Genomic DNA, 20,922 nt, shown 5'->3' with positions numbered 1-20,922 from the left:
CAAGGAGTCAGCAGTGCATGAAGTAAGGCCGCCACCTTGTGGTGAAAATTAGTAAACACAGAGCAGATTATGCTAAGTGAAGCTAGCCAATCCCTAAAAAACAAATGCCAAATGTCTTCTTTGATATAAGGAGAGTAACTAAGATCAGAGTAGGGACGAAGAGCAGGAGAAGAAGATTAACATTTAACAGGGATGAGAGGTGGGAGGGAAAGGGAGAGAGAAGGGAAATTGCATGGTAATGGAAGGAGACCCTCAGGGTTATACAGTGGAGGGGGTAGAGAGAGAGGAGGGGAGGGGAGGGGAGAGGTGGGGAGGGGGGAGGGTGGAGGATGGGAAAGGCAGCGGAGCACAACAGACACTAGTATGGCAATATGTAAATCAATGGATGTGTAACTGATGTGATTCTGCAATCTGTGTATGGGGTGAAGGTGGGAGTTCATAACCCACTTGAATCAAAGTGTGGAATATGATATGTCAAGAAATTTGTAATGTTTTGAACAACCCACAATAAAAAATTAAAAATAAAAAATAAAAAAAAAAAAGAAAATTAGTAACCACAGGGTCGGTTTTCCAGGGCGCAAGTACCCACCCTGATAAAACACACCAACACAGTCATATCTGTTCCTAACACTTTATTGGTCACCTATATACCTGTACCCAGTTGGATAGAAAGGGGTCACTATTAACCAGATCCCATGTAGGGGATGAGAAAGTGGAAAGCCTTGGCCTAGTTTACCAGCCCTCCCCCTACTATGGAGTTTGGAAGGGGCAGGTCCTGCCTTTCTTGGGTCAGCACAGAGCACCCAGGTAGGGGCACAGATGGAATCCAAGGACACAGGCTCACTGCCTGTTTGTCAGCCTAGTTGTGCTTGGAAAAATATTCCTTGCTGTCATCCACGTTGGGCTTGATTGTGTCACTGCCAGGCTTCCAGCCAGCGGGGCAAACTGTGGAAAGATACAGGGATGCACACATGAGACTAAAGCCCCATAATCAAGCTCAGGGGACGAACAGAGGGCATGCCAGATCCTGGATTGCAGAAGACAAAGCTAGAACCAAGTGGTCCAGACCCAAGAATGTGCATATTAAGAGAAGCCCCTCAAGCTCAGCTGCAGTATCTTCTAGCTGACATTTTCCTGTTCTAGCCTTCACTTTTTTTTTTTCTTTTGGCCCCTTTAATCCACTTTCTCCCTTGGCCCTAATGGACTTGGGGAACCTGGAGTTGGGTTTCTCTTCCACATAAGAAGATACTCTGGGTCTGGGGATATAGCTCAGTTGGTAGAGTGCTTGCCTTGCATGCACAAGGCCCTGGGCTCGATCCCCAGCACCAAAAAACAAAACAAGATACTCTGATCAGGCTGGGGTGTGGCTCATCTTTGCCTAGCATGTGCAAGGGCCTAGGTTCCATCCCTAACACCACAAGGGGGTGAGGGGAAGGTACTCTAATCTTTAATGCAAATAATATTATTCAAGCCTGACTTGGAACATGCCTTCTCAAATGACTTTTATAGATCTCTATCACCTCCTCCCAGCTGCCTGGTCTTTTTTTCTTTCTTTCTTCTTCTTCTTCTTCTTTTTTTTTTTTTTTTTGTAACAGGGATTGAATCCAGGGGCATTTAACCACTGAACCACATCCCCAACCCTTTTTATATTTTATTTAGAGACAGGGTCTAACTAAATTTTTTAGGACCTTGCTAAGTTGCTGAAGCTGGCCTTGAACTTTCAATCCTCCTGCCTCAGCCTACTGAGCCCCTGGGATTACAGGCTTCCACCTAGCTGCCTGCTCTTGTATTGGAGCATTTCAGCTGACCTTACCCACTTCCAGGATGGAAACTTCCTGCAGACAAGGCCCTGAGCTGAATTTTCTTTAGGGCCCTAACATCCATTCCACACAGGTGCAGGGGCAGGCAGTGAGTGTCCGAGTGATTGACAGTGGAGCTAAGGTCCTATTCATGCGTGAACATGAATGTGTGTATCCACTCACCTTCCCCATGCTCATCTGTGTATTGGAAGGCCTGGACCAGCCGCAAAGCCTCATCCACAGAGCGACCCACGGGCAAATCATTAACAGTGATCTGGCGAAGGACTCCCTTGCCATCAATGATGAAGAGGCCCCTGAGGACATGATGGTTCATGATAAGGAGCTGGGAGCTCCCACTTTGAGGGCCAGGGAAGGGAAAACCATCCCACTGCCTGGTTATCCTGGGGACAGGGCTGGTGGTCTGGTCATCCTGGGGACAGGGCTCCCAGAAGTGGATTGTGCATCCCCTCCATACCTGTAGGCAATGCCCTCATCGCTTTTCAGCACGCCATAATTATGGGACAAGCTTCTGGTCACGTCAGCAAGCAGGGGGATGTTCAGGGGGCCCAAGCCTCCCTCCTTCCGTGGGGTGTTGATCCTGGAGATAGGGGAGACCGGGTTGGGACCTCAGGATGTCTGACAAAGCAGGGTCCTCACCCTATGAGCCTGGGAGTGATAAGGGTTGGAGTGGGAGTGCTGGAAACCACAGATAAGGGGCCTTAGAGCAGGTCCTGCAAGCCCCACCCACCCCACCCTGGAGGTGTAGGGGCTGTATCCCCATAGCTGGGACAAGAATCCTGCCATGTCCAGCCAAGTGGCTTCATATGGCTGGAGCAGTAGCAGTAGAGAGCTAATGTCAGAGTCCCCATCCTCCTCTTGGTCTGTGTCCTGGGGCCCAGCCCTTCACTTGGTGAACTGGAGTTTCCACCTTCATGAAATAGGACAATACAGCCTGTCTTCTGAGAACTAAGAGAGATAAAGCATCTGCAACTTCACGGGCCATGCATCTAGCTGCCAAATGTTAATTAGTGTCATCATCCATCCTTAAGGACTTAGGAGTCATCATTTCCATTCTTTTCTAGATGAGGAAAGGGAGGCCACAGGCTTGGCTCTACTGTGTGAGCTTAGCTGCATCCTCCCTCCCTGGTCCCTGCTCCTACCAAGCCAAGTGGGTGAACTGAGAGTCCACAGAGACACCCAGCACCTCGCAGCCCAGCTTGCGGAAGTCCTCAGCATGTTCGCTGAAAGCGATGATCTCCGTGGGGCACACAAAAGTGAAGTCCAGTGGGTAGAAAAAGAGGACCACGTACTTCCCTGTGGTCGAGGGAAACAGATGAGAAATTAGGACCTAGCCTCTCTGATCCGTGGGCCCCGCCCCCACCTGGACCCCCGCCAGGCCGTCTCACCTCTGTAGTCAGAGAGCTTGACCTCCTTGAAGGCACCATCCACCACCGCGGTGGCTGTGAAGTCAGGGGCGGGCTTTCCAATGTGCGCGTTTCCAGAGGCCATGACTGAAAGCCAAGACCCGCGCTGATCAGTGCACAAGGGAAGACCCTTTGTCCTCCCTTTCCAAGGTCACGCTATGTGCTGGGCCCAGTTACGGAGACAGAGCAGAGGAGGCCGCGGCGCTCATACTCACCCTCCCCGCTGCCGGTTCTACAAGGCCGGGAGGCTGCCGGAGACCCGCCCCCTTAAGCAGAATAAAAGTGGCAGGGCCACTGTCCCTAGGCCCCACCAGTGAGTGAGCCTGAGCGCAGTGGCGCAAGCCCCAGTCCAGAGGAGATATCGAGAACCTCTGGGGCAGGGTGTGGGGAGCCCGGCTATCGGGCCCGTACTCCAAGGCTGGGGCCTCAGTTTCCCTCGCAAGGACAAAGGCAGCCACTATGGCGGATGGAAAACAAAGGCGGCCAGCAGGGAGGTCCTGATAGGGCCAGAACTCAGGAAGGGGGCTCACCCCCATTCAGATGTGCACCAAGTGTCCATACCTGCGTGTGCAAGAGACGGACACGCTGAAGAACAGATGCACCGACTCGAGTTCTCAAAGCCAAGTGTGCCCTGGGCCGCGGAGTCTCTTATGCACCGCCCGAACCGTGACGCGCAGGGCTGGGGCGGGGCTGGCGAGCCGAGCGGTCAGGTCCACTGCGCCGGCAAGGGAGGGGGAGCGGCGCGGCTGGGCCTTGCGCCTGCGCGGTGAAGGGGACAGTTCGGCAGCCCGCCGCCACCACTGCGCTAGCCTGTGGGGTAGTGCGTGAGCCGCGAACTAGTCGCGTGGCTGGGTCGCAGAACGCGCTGGAGACGGTTGGCGTCCGGCATGGCCCGGCGCCAGCCGGCCTTGGTGCTGTTGCCTCTGATGCTCCTGGCGCGGACAACAGCTGTCCAGCTCTCCCCCGACTACCAGTACTTCGGCGACAAGGGAGAAGGTGACACCTGGGAGCTGCTGCGGCAGCAACATCAAAAGGGTAATCGCAGGCGGCGGGTATGACAATGCCCCATGACCCTACTTCTCCAGTTGGCTGCAAACAGACTCTCCTCCTCCATGGCTTTCAAATCTTCGCCCAGCTCCGCACTGCCAGCTCCCCTGGGGCTGGTTACTTTTCTCCAAGGCCCAGTTTTCTTATCTGTAAAGTGAAGTGAACACTGCCTGAAAGCAATTCACAGGAAGATCAGGCCTAGATAGGCAACAAACATGAAGACGGACACATCCATGAACTCATGGATAGGTGCTAGGAAGGGCAAAGACGGTGGAAGAAGGGGACAGGTACATTTGGGAATACAGAAAAAAAAATTGGCAACCAACGCAGCCAGAATGATAAACAAAAGCATGAAAAGCACAGATTTGGGAAGACAGTGTCTCAGGCAAAGGGAACAGACAGTGACAAGGCTAAAAAGCCTATTGGAGGAAAGGAAAGGGGGAATGTGATGTGGCAGAGACGGGGCAAGCTAGGGCATGAGTGTCAAGCTCTGAGAGCTGGGAGTTGGGGTAAGGCCTGCTTCATAGTGGCACAGAAAAAAAAATAGTAAAGACTGTTGTAGGAGTGTGGGCCTTAGTTCAGCACGGAAGACTTGCCTAGCATGCCAAAACAATGTTGTAAAGGACATCTTAATAAGTTGTGGTTTAGAGGGTATCTCAGACCCTAAGACCCTGTGTTCCATCCCCAGCACTCCACCGCCTCCACACAAAAAGTTACATATCTCCTTTTTCCTTTTTTTTTTTTTTTTGGTTGTGGGGAAGGACAGGATTGAACCCAGGGATGCTTTACCACTGAGCTACATCCATACATCCACAGCCTTTTTATTTTGAGACAGGGTTTTGCTAAATTGCTTAGGGCCTGGCTAAGTTGCTGAGGCTGGCCTCAAACTTGCAATTTTCCTGTCTCAGCCTTCTGAGTGGCTGAGATTGCTGGCATGTTCCACTGCCCCACTATTTATAGCTTCTTTCAAAGTGATCATGATAATTATTTTGGTTCTTCATCAGGGGCTTTAAGTACCTTCATTATGTCAATTATGTCATTTAATTTACCACCTGTCAGCCCTGCTGGTAAGGTGGCATTGTGCCTGTTAGATAGGCCTATGATCAAGCCTCTGAGGACAAGAGTCAACTTCTCAACTTCGGATGGCAGGCACCAAGGGTGTCTATACTCCCACTGGGCAAGCTGGCACAGTTTAGAGATGTCAGTTTGCAGACCCTCTGGGCTCACCAGATGTGTGACCTTGGGAGAATGAATCTCTAGGTCTCAGTTTTCTCACCTGGGACTAATGGGAAGACTAAAAGGCATACAGGCAGAGCCTGGCAAACTGCCTAGCAAATATGAGCCATTGTTTGTTAGTATAATTATCTTTGTGCCTTCCTGGAGGCACCCCTACCTGAGTCTTCATCTCTATCTTTAGTCTTGGAGGATTCGATCCTAGGCCCCTGGGGAAAGTGGCACTGTTTCTGCAACCTGGGCAAACAAGAACGCAGCCGCGAGGTGCTGGGCACAGCTCCAGATCCCATGGTGTTCATGGATCGAGAGAACCTGGTCCAGACGAGGCCCTGCAGGCAAAGGGATTGTCCATCCTGCAAGCCAATCGACTGCAACTGGAGGCCCTGAACCCAGGTGAGAGACTGGCATAGAGGAGGCAGGCAGGGGCAGAAGCAACTGGCAAGGCCATGGGTCCCAAAGGAGGGGAGGGAAAGAGGAAGGGAGGTGTTTGTAGAGGGTGTGAGGCTAGTAAGAGGAAGGAGATAACTGGGGCCCTAAATCTGAGTCTTGAGGCCAGTAGGGGAGGGGCGAGCTGAGTCAAGACCTCTGAGTCAAGAGCCTTCAGGTGGGGTGGTGCACCCAGTAATCCCAGCAACTTGGAAGGCTGAGGCAGGAGGATTGGGAGTTCAAAGCCAACCTCAGCCAAAGCGAGGCACTAAACAACTCAGTGAGACCCTGCCTCTAAAGAAAATACATAATAGGAATAGGGCTGGGGATGTGGCTCAGTGGTTGAGTTCTTGCCTAGCAATGTGTGAGGCCCTGGGTCTAATCCTCAGCACCACATAAAGATAAATAATAAAATAAAGGTAATTGTGTCCATCTACAACAAAAAACAAAAAAGAGCCTTCCCTGATGTCCAGGAAGAAAACAAAAAGGTGGTATGCACTGGAGGGATGGGGAGATGGGGGAACTAGGAAATTGATAGAGGCGCATGGTTCCGATGAGCAGAAACCCACAGGCAGAGGACATGAACCCTACAGAGTCCAAGGGATAGAAGGAGAGGTGCGGCAGGAGTGGCAGAGGGGCCTGGGAGGGGAGAGCAGAAGAAAGGGGGGTTATGGGTTGAGGAGGCCTGAGACTCTATAAGCAGGAATCTGCTGGGTTGTGGATCTCCATTAGGAGTAGGGGAGGCTTGGCCCTAATTAGAGTAGGAGGCAGAGATCCTGGTAGCAGGGGGGATACAAGTTAACGGCCGAAAGTGGGAGTTTAGGGACTCCAACTTGGAAGGCCTGACCGAGAAACAATGGGAATACATAGTGCAGAAAACACAGTTTTCAGAATGCGTATATAACGGCAGGAACCACTAGAATAAGGGCCGCCAAGGGCCGGGGCCCAGTGGTGCGGAGAGCAACGGACTGGGCATGATATTTGGCCTTCTTTGCCCCAAAACAGAGTCAAACTGAGCTGCGCCTCAGTTTCCCCTTTATTTTCCTCTTTTTTCAGCAGCGTCCACGAGCAAGGCACGAGAGACCCCGGGGCGGAGCTCGGAAAGTGACCCGGTGCAAAGCACGCCCTCCGTTGCCTCCCGTGGGGACTACAATTCCCAGGAGGCCGCACGGCAGCGGCGTTGGCGCTGCATGCGTAAACGTCCGCGCCGGCGGGAGCGTCGGGGGCGTGTCCCGCGCGCTGATTGGTCAGGATCCAGCGCTGCTGTGGAGCCCACGGCAATCGCGCGCCAAGGCCAGCGCCTGCGGCGCTCCTTCTTGCAGCTGGCGGCGGCCGCTGAGGGGGTATGGATTTCAGCGAGTTGGAGAAAGACAATACAGGCCGCTGTCGCCTGAGCTCGCCAGTGCCCGCCGTGTGCCGCAAGGAGTCATGCGTTCTCGGCGTCGATGAAGCGGGTCGGGGCCCTGTGCTTGGTGCGTCCCTAGGGCCAGGGAAGGGGAGGGGCGTAGTAAGGGAAAGACAGTCGCCCTGGAACCTGAGTCGGGATTGCATCCGACCTGGGGAAGCGTGATGACCATGAGTTATAGTGGGATGACCATGGCATCGGGTGGTGGCACTGAACAAAGCAGTGGTGATGGAAGAGAGTTGGTGGCTGACACGGACTCACTAGTTGGACCCTTGTTCCCAGAAATATTGACATTTCTTCTCCCCAGGGCCCATGGTCTACGCCATCTGTTATTGTCCCTTGACCCGCCTGGCAGATCTGGAGGCTATGAAAGTGGCAGGTGAGCCTGAAATACACTTCTGAGGATGGGGTTCCTGGGCATGTGCCGGGTGGGGGGAGCAGGTGAGAAATCTAGGGGAAGATCAGGAATTGGGAAAACAAGCTGCCTCCCTTTTCTCCAACTCTCCTCCCAGACTCAAAGACCATGTCGGAGAGCGATCGGGACAGGCTCTTTGCCAAAATGGAGGAGAACGGGGACTTTGTGGGCTGGGCTCTGGACGTGCTATCTCCAAACCTCATCTCTACCAGCATGCTTGGGCGGTGAGGGGTGCTTCAGAGGGGCTGGGGTGGAGGGGTAGGCCAGCATGGCCTAGGTGGGCCCTGTGGCTGGAATGGGTTTAACTGAGCTCTACCCACCACTGCAGGGTCAAATACAACCTGAACGCCCTGTCCCACGATACAGCTGCTGGACTAATACAGTATGCATTGGACCAGGGTGTGAGAGTCACCCAGGTGAGCTGATCGTTGGGTTGCCTCTATTTAATCATCTTTGGATGAAATGGAGGTTATGAAGTGCAGTGTGGCCTGGGGGTGGAGCTCAGTGGTAAGAGTATGTCTTTAGTATGTGCAGGGCCTTGAGTTCAATCCCCAACATCAAGAAAATAAAAAGATTATAATTGTTTTAAGAAAAAAGAAAGTGCAGTGGACAGATTCAACATCAGATCATCAGGAGTTGGGCTGGGGATGTGGCTCAAGCGGTAGCACGCAAAAAGATCATCAGGAGTGCCTCAGGCATATTCATTGCTGCCACTGAATCCCCACTCCTGTTCCTGACCTAAATGTGTGCTCCATTGCTGTCTAATCTGAACCCTTATTCTAAAGGTCTAGAACAAGTCCCACGTCTGTCGATCTTCCCACAGCCTCTGTCCTAGCCCAGTGTACCCTCTGCAACCTGGAAATCTGCCCTGCTTCCTCCCTGATTCCCCCACCTTCATCCCCTTCCTCTCCAATCTGTTCCCCACACAGCAGACGGTTGTCTTTGTGAAATGTAAATCATGACATTTAATTTTATGATCACAGTGGAAATTAAATCAGGAAAATTGAGTCAAGTGGGGGAGAATGAGATTAAATTATCAGAGAAAAACATAAGTCAGCATTGCATCAATTGCTCTGAGTCAAAGATGGTAGGCTTTGTGAGAATTACCAGGGGAAATAACTCTGATACAGGAAATGTAGCAGGCAGACTTTGCTGAGGAAGTGGCTGAGGCCCCAACCCTGAATGCAGAGCTGGTGGGTGATGCTATACTTAGGGTTTCAAGGCTTAATCTGGAGAAACAGATGGTCAGCTGGTACACAAAAAGTAAATATGATTTCTGAAAATGATAATTTCCATAGAGGCACCACTTGAACCATCAGCTCCTTGACCTCACTTCTATGCTTCAACCATGGAGCCTCCAATCAGTTGTTCAGCAACATCCACATGGTTCAACCTCAGGGCCTTTGCACTGGCTCTTTCCTCCTCCTGGAACACTCTTTCCCAGATCTCCACATGGTTTATTTCCTTACTTCCTTCAAGTCTATTCAAATATCACCACTTTAGATCTTCCTTGTCAGTATTTAAAATTATAACCGCTTTAAACTTTTTCCTGTTCTGTACTTATCCTGTTTTTTGTCTTTGCCCTCACCAAGATTTTCACCCAACAAAGGCTGAGATTTTTCTGTAGTTTGTTTGCTGCCATGTCCTTACTACGTACGACAGCATCTGGCATGCACTAGGTGCTTAGTAAGTGTGCAGTGTCTGCAGCATGATCAGGCAAAGCCTTTTGTGTGTGTGTGGGGGGAGGGGGTGCTGAGGATGGAACCCAGGTCTTTGTGCATTCCAGGCAAGCACTCTTCCACTGAACTGCATCCCTAGCACCAACAAAATACTTTTTACATTTAATAAAAGTCAATGTCAGTCTGGGAAAAGGGCTCAGTGGTAGAGCACTTTCCTGGCATGTGTTAGGACCGAGGTTCCATTCCCAGCTCCCTGAGGAAAAAAAAAAAAATGATTGTGGGAATTGAAAACAGCAAGTACAATGGCTGAGAGGTTGGATCCTTTGCACAGTTCTTTTTCCAGCTGTTTGTTGAATGAGAACATTTCTGTCACCATGATAGGTGTTCGTGGACACAGTGGGGCTGCCGGAGACATACCAGGAGCGGTTGCAGCAGCGCTTTCCTGGAATTGACGTGACAGTCAAGGCCAAAGCAGATGCCCTCTACCCTGTGGTCAGCGCTGCCAGCATCTGTGCCAAGGTCAGCCCCCCACTGACCGTGGATGATTTCTGGCATCTCTCTGGGAGGGACCAGCCTTGGCTCCCCTGGGGGAAGGAGATTCCAAGTTTCTGTCCTGCCTGCAGGTGGCTCGAGACCAGGCAGTGAAGAACTGGCAGTTTGTGGAGGACCTGCAGGACCTGGATGCTGATTATGGCTCCGGCTACCCTAATGGTGAGCAGATGGCAGTCAGGCCTGCTCTGCAGCTGCCCTGAGACCCCCACTGTGGTGGTAACACTGACGTAGCTACGTCGAGCACACTGCTGAAGGTTTCTAAATCGTTCTGGCCGCTCCGCTCCATAGCAGAAGAGTCTGAACCCCAGACACTGTATGTCTGATCAGGGCCTCATGGCCAGTGAGTGGCAGCTGGATTCCAGCTCATAGGCTCTCTCCTCCCCTCCCTCATTTTGCTGTCTGGAGCCCCAGAGAGTGAGAGATTGAGCTGGGCGTTGGTGACGCACACCTATGATCCCAGGGACTTGGGAGAGTGAGGCAGGAAGATCGAAAGTTCAAGCCAACCTCAACAACTTAGCGAGGCCCTAAGCAACTTTGCAAGACCCTGTCTCAAAAAAGGGGGGCGCTAGCGATGTGGTTCAGTGGTTAAGTGCCCCCGGGTTCAATCCCTAGTACCTGCCACTACCACCCCCCAAAAAAAGGGCAGGGGCTGAGACCAAAGGTATCTGCTTGTTAAGGGGAAGGAGGCAGGAATGGGGGTCCTGGCTCCATCCTGTGGCCTCAGTTTAAATCTGTAATCTGTGCTGTCTCTCCACCAGGAGGCTCCATGTCCTCATTATACAATGAAGGCAGTCTCATACTCACCTTCCTGCAAACCTCATGCAGGCATCAAGGGCAGGTGTGAGGATTCAGTGGCGGAGCTGGTGGCAGCTCAGGTAGAGCACTTGCCCCGCATTCACGGGCAGGGCTTTTATCCCTGCAGTGCAAACAGAAAGATACAGTGAAGGTTTGGTGGTTGGGTTCAAGGATAGCTCCAGTCCTTTTGAAGCTGGGTGGGGAGCAGAGCCCCCTCAGGTGATTAGAAGTCAGGATGCCTGGTACTTGCCATGCAGGACTGAGCCCTGGGGATACAGCAGTAAGTCAAACATCTCAAGGCCTCACTGAGCTCCTGCCTGTGGAGAGAATGGGTGTTACATTGTTGTCCTTGGGGGTCAGAGGCTATCTCAGAGGCAGTCTCAAGTTGCACCTTGAGCACTGCTCAGCCAGGCACAGAATGGGAGGGAAGGACCTGCCTGTGCAAAGGGCCTGAGGCACAAAATGCCCCAAGCACTCAGGAGGAAGTCAAAGGTGAGTGGACCTGGAGCTTGGGTGTTACCTTGAGACTTGGGGACTGCTGTCATTGCCTGTCCCACCCCCAGATCCCAAGACAAAAGCATGGTTGAAGAAACAAGTGGAACCGGTGTTTGGCTTCCCCCAGTTTGTTCGGTTCAGTTGGAGCACAGCCCAGACCATCCTGGAAAAGGAGGCGGCAGATGTGTTGTGGTGGGTGCTGTGGGTGCTATAGGAGGGGGATGGGAGGGCCAGGCCCCATCCCGGAAGTGGTCATGTCACTCCTCTCTCCACAGGGAGGACTCCCCAGCACAGGACCTGGAAGGACCTGAGAGGATCACCGCCTACTTCAACAAAGGCTCCCGAGCCCGCCCCCGTGCCCCCCACAGATACTTCCAGGAGCGGGGCCTGGAACCAGCCACTGCCCTGTAGGAGGTGCCTCCTTCCTCCCCAGGCCTGCCTCCCCTCATCAAGGAGGATTAAAGTTGTTGAAGGATAAGCAAATGGAGGGGTTGTCCTTGGGGCCAGAGGTATGGGAGTGACTTCAGCAGCCCTATGCAGCTGCTGCCTTTTGGGTAGTATTGGACTGATTTGATTTTTAAAATATAGCCCTGCCCTGGGACTGGGGGGTAGCAGTGGTAGAGAGCCTGCCCAGCACACACAGGACCCTTTCTTTGATTACCAGGACCAAAAGTCCTGTGCTGTGTAAGTGTGTTTCTGCATAAGGATGTTTCTTGAAGGGGACTGCAGGTACAGCTGAACACTTGCTCTCACCTAGTGACCTCCGACATTGGCGCCCAGTACCTCACTCAGCTGCGTGGTGATGTTGGTAGAAACAGATGGACGGCACTGCCGAGGGAGAAAAAAACGCACCACCAACTGGGCACAGTGGTGCATGCCTGTAATCCCAGGGATTTGGGAGGCAGGAGGATCACAAGATGGAGGCCAGCCTCAGCAATTTAGCAATACCCTCAGCAACTTAATGAGACCTTTTCTCAAAAATAAAAGGGCTGGGGATGTGGCTCAGTGGTAGTGCTCCACTAGCACAGATGAGGTATTGGGTTTGATCCTCAGTACACATAAAAATAAAGGTATTGTGTTCATCTACAACTAAGAAAATTTAAAAAGGGTGGGGCTGGGGCTCTGTGGTTAAGCACCCCTGGGTTCAATCCTGGGGCAGGAGTGATGTTCACTGCAGAAATCCCAACCTGTGTCTAGTTCCTTTCCCTAGGCAGGAGCTGGGATATGGAGGAGGGGATTGCCAGACACTGTGGGGTCGGCTTGCTCAGAAGGGAAGACCATGAATCCTTCTTGTCCATAAATGTCAGGGGGCTTCTTGGCAGGCCTGGCAGCACACAGTGAAAGGCACACCTCTTGTCCTTGTCAGCTCCCCTTGTGCCCTCCTATGCCCATCCGTGACACTTGGGTATTCAGAGTTGTAACAGCAATCCAGGATAGAGGCTGTTGTCAGTTACACTCTAGTGTCAATCAGCTGCTAGCTGTAGGTCCTGAGGATTAGAATTTGGACACATGCCAGGAGCGGTGGCACACGCCTGTAATCCCAACAGCTAAGAAGGCCGAGGCAGGAGGATCCTAGTTCAAAGCCAGCCTCAGCAAGTTAGCAAGGCCCTCAGCAACTCAGAGAGACGCTGTCTATAAACAAAACACAAAAAAGAGGCGGGGGCTGGGGGTGTGGCTTAGTGGTTAATTGTCCCTGAATTCAATCCCCAGTACAAAAAACAAAAATCCTGTCACTTTGAGGCAATTCTCTGTTTCCCCAAGAAGGAGCCGTACCACGTGCTCTAGCGGGAAGCTTTATTTCAGAAGGAGAGGGTAAAATTAGTTGGAGTTGGGTCGTTTCGTTTCTCGGATAACCTGAAGGGGGACCCTTCTGGGAGCCCTAGGGAAGGAGGGACAGGACTCTGGGTATTAGAAGGCAGGGAGGGGGCCTTGCCTAGGGAAGGGACGCCTCTTTTTTTGAAGACCGGGCGCCCGCTAGGGGCCGCTGCCGCTTCCACTGCCACTCCCGCTGCCCCCAGCGTCCAGGATCCCGGTGCGACGGCGGCGGGAGCGCTGGGAGATAGTTTCTCGGGCCCAACGTCCGGGTCTAGGACGCGGCAATAATGAGTTGGAGATGTTGAGGCAATGACGGGAGCCAGGAGCTGCCACCGGCAGGATGTGACCCAGAACCGAGCGACAAAGATCCACTCCGTCAGCAAAAGTCTAGGAAGAAAGTGGCGTGGGCGCTTGAGTGAGCAGAGTCCAGATCTGCTGGGGGCGGTGTGGTCAGAGGCGAGACTTTGGGGAAGGACGATCTGGACGTTTCCTTGAGGCTGGGGTACGTGGGGACCTTGGAGTGGGTAAGTGGGTCTCTGACTCCTCCAGGGCGGACTGCTGGCCAGCCCAGAGTCTGGGCTCTTGGGAGGCCATGGGCACATCCCAGTATGGAGGGGAGGCTGAAAAGGGGGAAGGGTGGGAGCAGGGTCCTTGCAAAGGCCAGTCCGGACTCCAGGATCTAAGCATATTAAGGTAGGACCGCAGACTCCCTCTGGCCCTCTGCCTCTCGCTCACCTGCCCGTAAGTGCGGCAGCGACCCTCGCAGCTTCTCCTTTCTGAGGGCCACAGCCAAGTCCGACCACAAGTAATGTCAGCTTCGCAGGTGGCGAACCTGGAGGCGATGTGTGCAGAGAAGGTGGGTCAAGGCTTCGCAGCCGCAGCTAGTAATGTTGCGCGCTCCAAGCCTCGGCCTATCCAAGCACCTCCCTCAGATCCAGACCCTGCCTCTTTGGACCACGCCCCTAACGCCTCATTCCCCCCCCCTTCCCAGACTGCCTTCCTTCCTTTATTATTTATTTTTCTAATGAACCTCCTTTATTTATTTAGCTATACTGGGGATTGAACCCAGGAACCTGCCATTGCTAAGTAGGCGCTCTGCCCCTGAGCTACATCCCCAACCGCCTGGTCCCATAGTTTATCAACTTTTTGTGCACATACACAGAGCCATGTTATAACTGCCTTCATCTCTGCAGACCTCAGACCCTCTGCTCCAGCCAGCCCCTCTAGTTCCCATCCTTTTCAATCAGGAGGTACTGCCCCTAAAAAACTCCAGGTCCATCAGAGGCCATGACCCATAGCCATCTTAAAAACCAGAGAAGCCACAGGCTTAGCCTCTTTCTGCCTGACTCTAAGCACTAGGCCTCATCCTTTAGACTTTGGTCCAGTTAGGGGCGCGTCATGCCTCTCCAAACCCAAGACACACCAACCTGGTCCTACATCCCGCCCAAACAATAGGCCACGCCCCCAATGCCCCGCCTCTCCTACCAGTTCTGGCAGAGCTCCTGGCAGAGCTCCTCGCAGAGCGGCGGCGCCCGGCGTACCCCCAACAGCAGCAGGTGGAAGCGATCGCGGAGCGCGCGTTGGAGGTGTCCCAGGAAGGATTCGCATCTGGACATTGGGAGAGACCGGAAGGGATGGGGCAGGATGCGCGCGGCGGAAGAGGGGTGGGATCTGGCCCCAGGCAGGGGCTTCTAGGCAGAGTTCACGAGGAAACGCTAGGGGGCGCGGCACTCACCCGGAGCTCGGCGTCCCGCAGCGCGGTGGGAAGATCCCAGGGCCTGATGTCTCTGGGGTGTCCATCTCTGAAGGACAACAAGGTTCCGGCAGCGGGAACGCCTGTGAGTCAGGGTCTTGGATCATCATGTAAGGTTGGGCACCTGAGGCCTGAAGATCCCCTAAACACAGAAGACCACGATTGCATCACTTCTCCTAAACACAAAATTTAAGTAGGCGGAGACCGTGGTGGACGCCTGTAATCCCAGCGGCTCAGGAGGCTGAGGCAGGAGGATCGCGAGTTCAAAGCCAGCCTCAGCAATGGCGAAGCGCTATGCAACTCAGTGAAATCCTGTCTCTATATAAAATACAAAATAGGGCTGGGAATGTGGCTCAGTGGTTGAGTGCCCTGAGTTCAATCCCTGGTAAAGAAAGAAAGAAAGAAAGAGAAAGGGAAGGAAGGAAGGAAGGAAGGAAGGAAGGAACTTAAGTAAAGATAACTCTTCTGGGGGCGGGGGCTGGGGTTGTGGCTCAGCAGTTCTAAGACCGCTCGCCTGCACGTGTGAGGCACTGGGTTCGATCCTTAGCACCACATAAAAATAAATAAATAAAATAAAGGTATTGTGTTCAACTACAAATAAAAAATAAATTCTAAAAATAAATTTTTAAAAAGGATAACTTCTCTTGGGATGTAAATGAAGCTTCAAGTAGAAATGATCATATATCACTTACAATAATCAGTTTATTATTTGTCATATGCCTAAAGTGATACAAATGCTCACATGCTTAACCTTCACATCACTTCTATAAGGTAGTTCTGTAGATCTGACACCCTCTCCCATTTTAGTGGTCCATGTGAAGCCCACAGAGGTTAACTGAAGTGACCAGGGTCACACAGCCATGAACTGGCAGATTTGGGATTTGAACCCAGGCGGTCTAACACCTAGAGTCTGTTCTCTTAACCACCATTCTTCATCACTAACACCAGCTGGCACCCTCAAAGTCACCCTACGCTCTTCTCATAAGAAAATTCTGGCATTGCCCTGGTGGAGAGGGGGCTCCTGGGTGTTGGGGATTAGGCATGGTTTGAGGTGCTCACCTGCCAGTTGCACTTGGTTTGTGCCCAGATTTGATGCAAGCCCAAGGTGTCCCTGGGACCTAGCTTGGAATTGATGGCTCCCTCCACAAGCCCCCAATATGATCCATGCCAGGGCCAGTTGCATGGTGCAGGCCAGGTCACTGGGCTGGATGTGGCTCCTGCAGGCCATGTCCACCTGAGAGAAGAATCAGTTGAGGTGAAGGGGTGAGTTTGGCCATCACTTTCTAGGACCTGGCACCCTCAGATGCACACCCAGGAAGCAGTGCCAGGCAACATGGGGGATGGGCAGCTATAAAGGAGGCTGCGTAATGATCGAGGAAGGACCTTCAAATACTGAGAGGGGCTGGTGGGGGGTCAGGTCCTGTTTCTGACCCAGAAGTCCCTTCCATCAGACCCATACCCCTTCCATCCCTTCAGGGCCAGGTGCCACCTCCCCACCAGCTTAAAATGCATCCAGCATATCTGCCATCCTGTTGACCCTCAGCCACCCCCACTTTCCTCCGAGCCAAGAGGACACCCCCAGCCCTTCCAGCCCTCTCCTGCCCAGTCATTCTTCCTTCTCTTCTGTTCAGCCTCCTCCTGCCCTTCCGCTGGCCCTTCTCACGGTCACCTTCCCTCGGCTCACAATCAGCTTAGGTGCTGCTGCCCAGGGCCGGGACTTTGGCACCAAGCTTATCTGTGGCAAGGCTGGGGTTCTGCCGCTAGAGTCCCCAAACTCCAACGCAGGGAAAGCTTAGGCCAAGTGGACACAAGTCTAGTCCCTTCCTGTCTCCCTGCCACCCTGCCCCTCACCTGTTAGCAGCAAGACTGGGATCTAGGGGTTGCTGAGACACCTCAGGATCAAGTCCAGAAACCAGTGACTGCTGAAAGGGGCGTGGCTTGCACAGGGGCAGGACCTCCCACAGTCCCGCCCACACTCTCGCTGAAAGCCCTGGACCCGACGAATGTATGTATGTACCCGTGCTCTGCCCTTATGTTGAGTTTGTGACATAAGCTCTGTATCTATATGTTTGGGACAGTGTCTGTGTGTGAGAGAGATGAGAGTGCGTTCGTGCGGACTGTGTATGTTCAGTGCACCTGTAAGCCTCAATTGTGTGTATTGCGTGGGTGTGTATTTGTGTGTCTTGTGGTTGAGTGTGTGTGTGTTCAGAATCTGGGTAAGGAGGTTTGTGTATGTCTCAAGTCAAGCATGTGCCGTTGAGGATAAGCGTCATAGCAAATGTAGGAGAAAGAATGTAGAGGGTGTAGAGGGAGGTGTCCCTGGGAAAGTGTTGTGGGTAAATTAGTGAAGAAAGGTTGCCGACCATGAACTTTGGCCATACATGAACAAGGGAATGTTGTCATACTGAACAGAGTGTGTGTCTGTATCTGAAAATGTGTGTGTGTGCTTGTGTATTCTCCTGAAGTTTCTGTAAATGTGCATTCCTTGGGAACATTCTCTCAATTCATCCATTTATTCATTTATTTATTTTGCTGGTGCTGGAGATGAACCCAGGGTGACCTACCCCTGAGCTAAATCCCCAACACTTAAATTTTTTTTTTCAGTGCTGAGAATTCAACTCATGCCCTCACACATGCTAGGCAAGTGCTCTATTGCTGAGCTACATTCCCAGCCCTTAAATCTCAATAAAATCTTGAGACATGGTCTTGCTAAGTTGCTGAGGCTGACCTCAAATGTGATTCTTATGTCTCAGCCTCCTGAGTAGCTGGGACTGCAGGTTTGCACCGTTGCACCCAATGACAAACCTTTATTGAGCACTTACTGTATGGTATGTCCTAGGGATGCAGCAGTGAACACAAAATGAAAATCTCAGCCTTCCTAGAGTTAATATCTTAATGGGAGAGTCAGACGGGGAATATAGCCCTGTAACGTGCATGCACACGTGTGTGTGTATGTATGTGTGTGTTATGTTAGGAGAATAATGTGTCTGTCTGTTGGATGAAAGTTTGTGCACTGGGTATCCCTTAGTTTTGGAATCGTGTGAGTGAACTTGAATGTGTTGCTTGCATTTGATGAGTGTGTGTATATCTGTTTCCCAAGAATGTTTGTATGTTTGCAGAGTGTGAGTTTATGTGTGTATGTTTGTGTGCATCTGTGTCTGCTGAGTGCATGTTTGCAAATGTGTACATATGTTTTTTTTTATATGAGTCTGTGTTAACTGAGTATGTGTTTCTGTGTGTGCAGAATGTATAGATCTGTGTATGTGTGCAGAGTGCATGGGAATAGGTACTTGTGTGTGTGTGTGTGCTGAGAATATTTATAGGTGTGTTATTTGTTTGCAGAGTATATTCACATGTGTCTGTATTAGCTGAGTGTGTTTGTAGTATGTGCATGTGTGTCTATGTGTGTTGTGTGTGGGTCTGTTTGTTGGGTGTGTGTTTGTATGTTTGTGCTCCTGTGTGTTTGCAGGGTGCATGTGTGTATTTCTGTGAGCAATGACCACAGTTACAAATCTGTCTCCCTCTCACCTCAGAGTAAGGCAAGGTTTTTTCATCTATATTCCCAGATTCAAAAATACTGTCTGACACACAGTAGGTGTTCAACACTCAAGTGTTGAGTAGAGTTTCAGTAGACACCACGAGTCTCATTTGATGATGTCATGGAGGCCTCATCAGCCAAGACCTGCAGGACCTAGCCTTCCCTGGCTAATTTCAAGGTGGACGGAGCTATTTGTGGGCCAGATCTATCCACTCTTCGGGCTGTGCCTCCTGCCAGACCCTCCACACCCCTTCCTCCTCCCTGACCTCAGTTCCCCACTCTGAGCTCGGATTTCAGCACCGCGGACAGGAATGCGCGTGAGACCAGCACCACGGAGAGCTCCTGCGGACGCGGACGGGAGCAAAGTCCAGGCCATAGACAAAGACAGATGCAAGCAATGAACTCGAACTCGGAGAGATGGCTGCACAAACATGCCGACTAACCGAGAGGTAGAGACAGATAATGCAGGTCAAAGCTCGGAGATGAGGAGACAAGCTCCGGGGAAACACCCAGACCCAGACTTCGCTGTCATCCCCGTAGTCCGGCAGGGGTCGCTCTCGCCCGACGGCCGTGCCCTCCAGGACCTTGGGACCAATTACAGGTTGACACTCGGGAAGCCATTCTCCAGTCTGTGTCCACTGCCAAAATTTGGAGTGGGGAGGATTTAGACACTCTCCTCTCCAGCCCCAGTAAGCATGGCCTATTTGGCCTCAGCTGTGTGGACACCGGGGGACGGGAGTGAAAATCTCCTCAACAGCCCCCCTCCCCAAGTACTAGATAATCGCTCTTATAAATATAGCCCGACCTGGCCTGACTCCTTAATCCTGACCGTGAGGGAAGGGACGCTAGAAACACCGCAGGGTCCATGAGGAAGGTCTGCCTGGGAGAGGCGGGGAAAGGGGTATATGTGCCCCTTTTTGGGGGGGGACATCTCCCGCAAGGATGAGTCTCCTTAGTGAAAATGTCACTCTGTAAGAATGTATTTCTTGGATGTGAATGTCTTGGATGTGAGTATCTCATGGATAGGGACAATTTCCCATAGAGAATATGGCTTTCAGGGGGCTCTCATTGGGGATATCCTCCCCAGAGTTCCCACATGATGTCACCCATGGGATCCTCTTTGGGAAGGGATGCGCTTTGAGATGAAGCATCACCTTTCAGACAACAGCTCTCTTAGGATTGATTTTCAGGGTGAGGGACTGTTCTTGATTGGAGAGGGCATCCCCGCAGACACTAACTCCCCGTGGGAATCTCGGGGGGCGGGGGATGTCCGCAGAGGAAATACATCTCAGAGAGAATGCCTCCCTTGGGGTGTTCCCTGCATGAGAATGTCTCTCTCTTGGAGTGTCTCTATGGGGGTCTCTCGGTAGCAAGGCTCCCTTGGGGACATCTGGAGGCTCCACCTCCCCCTCCGCCCCTTCCTCCTCCCAACGCGGGCAGCGGTGGCCAAGGCCAGGCTCGGGCGCCCAGACGCAGTGACGGCGCGGGCCCGCCCCACTTCGCTCCGCCCCCGCCACCCCCCCTCAGCCACCGCCGCCGCCGCGGTCCCCGCGGCTTCTCCCTCCCTCCTCCCTCCTCCCGCCGCCGCCTCCCTCCTCCCTCCCCGGGGCCGAAGCCGCCGCCGCCGCCATGGACGATTCGGGCCTGATCCGCCGCCGGAGGCTGCAGGTACGCGGCAGCCCGTGCCGGGGTCGAGGGGAAGGGGTCGGCGCCCTGGGGCGGGGTCAGGTAGGAGAACTTGCGCCTGGGTTGATCGGGCACCCCCTCCCACCGCCTCGGGAAGCTACCAGCAGGGAACGCGGTGGCCGCGCGTCCCGCTGCGCTGGGGACCCGCCCCTCAGGCGCCGCCCGGAGATCCTGGGAGCTGATGGAAGGGGTGAAGCCTAGCGCTCCCCCTCGAGGCCGGCCGGAGGGGCACCTGGACCGCGGGCGGGGGAGGGGCATGGGGTCGAAGTCATCCTCCTGGAGTCTAGCCAGTCTGGGGGTGTGGGGGCTCCTTGCAAAGTTATTGCCCCAGGGCTCGCGCCCCTCGGGGCCACCGGCGCTGCAGCAGCCGTAAACATGTTTGTGCGGTGGCCTCGCCCCTCACAACCTCAGGAGCCTTTTCGGAGGCGTGGGACCCACACCCTCAATGGACCTATGTGGTCACCAGGATTCTTCCTACTGCCCTAATTGGACCGGCACCTAGGCAGCATCCCCACTCTTCATTCCACCACCCTCCACTACAACACCCCTCCCCACGACCGAGATCCTCAAGTCCAGCCCAGCTTGTAGGTGGGCGGGAGCGATTTTTAGCTCCTTGCAGCCTTAGAGGATGCTGGTCTCCAGGCTGCGCAGGCGCAGGAGGCGTGGGTCCACTGCACGGAGTGGGACACTGAGGGTTGTGGAATGAAGGGATGGCGGGGGCAAATCCAGATGTCAGGAGCTCCCACTTCAAATGTAGGTAGGGATTCTGAAGCTGAGAAGGATCCTCTGCTCTTGTCTTGGGCTTGTGCTTCTGAGGAGTTAATAGGGAGGTTTGATGTGAGTGTGGTTCCTTAAATTTG

The 20,922-nt window shown here is 53.0% G+C and overlaps 4 protein-coding genes across 6 annotated transcripts; 2 read left to right on the top strand and 2 right to left on the bottom strand.

Annotated features, from left to right (window-relative positions):
• Positions 1-617: 617 nt before the first annotated feature.
• Positions 618-3,939, bottom strand: Prdx2 (peroxiredoxin 2). Its single transcript, XM_046437297.2, has 6 exons — positions 3,785-3,939; positions 3,206-3,310; positions 2,960-3,113; positions 2,275-2,397; positions 1,983-2,113; positions 618-945 (listed from the first exon to the last, which is right to left on the bottom strand). The coding sequence occupies exons 2-6, from the start codon at positions 3,306-3,308 to the stop codon at positions 860-862; spliced, it is 597 nt and encodes a 198-aa protein (XP_046293253.1). The 5' UTR covers positions 3,309-3,310; positions 3,785-3,939; the 3' UTR covers positions 618-859.
• A 54-nt stretch (positions 3,940-3,993) lies between these two features.
• On the top strand, positions 3,994-7,100 carry Thsd8 (thrombospondin type 1 domain containing 8). Its single transcript, XM_046437298.2, has 3 exons — positions 3,994-4,258; positions 5,688-5,896; positions 6,986-7,100. The coding sequence occupies exons 1-2, from the start codon at positions 4,111-4,113 to the stop codon at positions 5,888-5,890; spliced, it is 351 nt and encodes a 116-aa protein (XP_046293254.1). The 5' UTR covers positions 3,994-4,110; the 3' UTR covers positions 5,891-5,896; positions 6,986-7,100.
• A 164-nt stretch (positions 7,101-7,264) lies between these two features.
• On the top strand, positions 7,265-11,753 carry Rnaseh2a (ribonuclease H2 subunit A). 2 transcript variants are annotated; one of them, XM_046437296.2, is made up of 8 exons: positions 7,265-7,401; positions 7,642-7,713; positions 7,847-7,973; positions 8,078-8,165; positions 9,810-9,947; positions 10,052-10,139; positions 11,339-11,462; positions 11,546-11,753. In XM_046437296.2, the coding sequence occupies exons 1-8, from the start codon at positions 7,275-7,277 to the stop codon at positions 11,679-11,681; spliced, it is 900 nt and encodes a 299-aa protein (XP_046293252.1). In that variant the 5' UTR covers positions 7,265-7,274; the 3' UTR covers positions 11,682-11,753. The 2 variants fall into 2 exon arrangements, with proteins under 2 accessions (XP_046293252.1, XP_058432488.1); XM_058576505.1 differs by lacking the exons at positions 11,339-11,462; positions 11,546-11,753 and adding an exon at positions 10,739-11,326.
• Positions 11,754-13,067: 1,314 nt separating this feature from the next.
• Rtbdn (retbindin) lies at positions 13,068-16,080 on the bottom strand. 2 transcript variants are annotated; one of them, XM_046437188.2, is made up of 5 exons: positions 15,897-16,080; positions 14,821-14,904; positions 14,571-14,693; positions 13,821-13,917; positions 13,068-13,472 (listed from the first exon to the last, which is right to left on the bottom strand). In XM_046437188.2, the coding sequence occupies exons 1-5, from the start codon at positions 16,064-16,066 to the stop codon at positions 13,245-13,247; spliced, it is 702 nt and encodes a 233-aa protein (XP_046293144.1). In that variant the 5' UTR covers positions 16,067-16,080; the 3' UTR covers positions 13,068-13,244. The 2 variants fall into 2 exon arrangements, with proteins under 2 accessions (XP_046293144.1, XP_046293143.1); XM_046437187.2 differs by having other exon boundaries at positions 14,821-14,887; positions 15,898-16,066.
• Between the last annotated feature and the right edge of the window lie 4,842 nt (positions 16,081-20,922).

The sequence above is a fragment of the Marmota monax genome, unplaced genomic scaffold, assembly GCF_021218885.2.
Source record: "Marmota monax isolate L192 unplaced genomic scaffold, Marmota_monax_Labrador192_F-V1.1 WCK01_AAM20220418_F8-fsc00021, whole genome shotgun sequence".
NCBI lineage: Eukaryota > Metazoa > Chordata > Mammalia > Rodentia > Sciuridae > Marmota > Marmota monax.
Note: the sequence above shows the minus strand (reverse complement) of the source record. Positions and strands in the feature narration are given on the sequence as shown.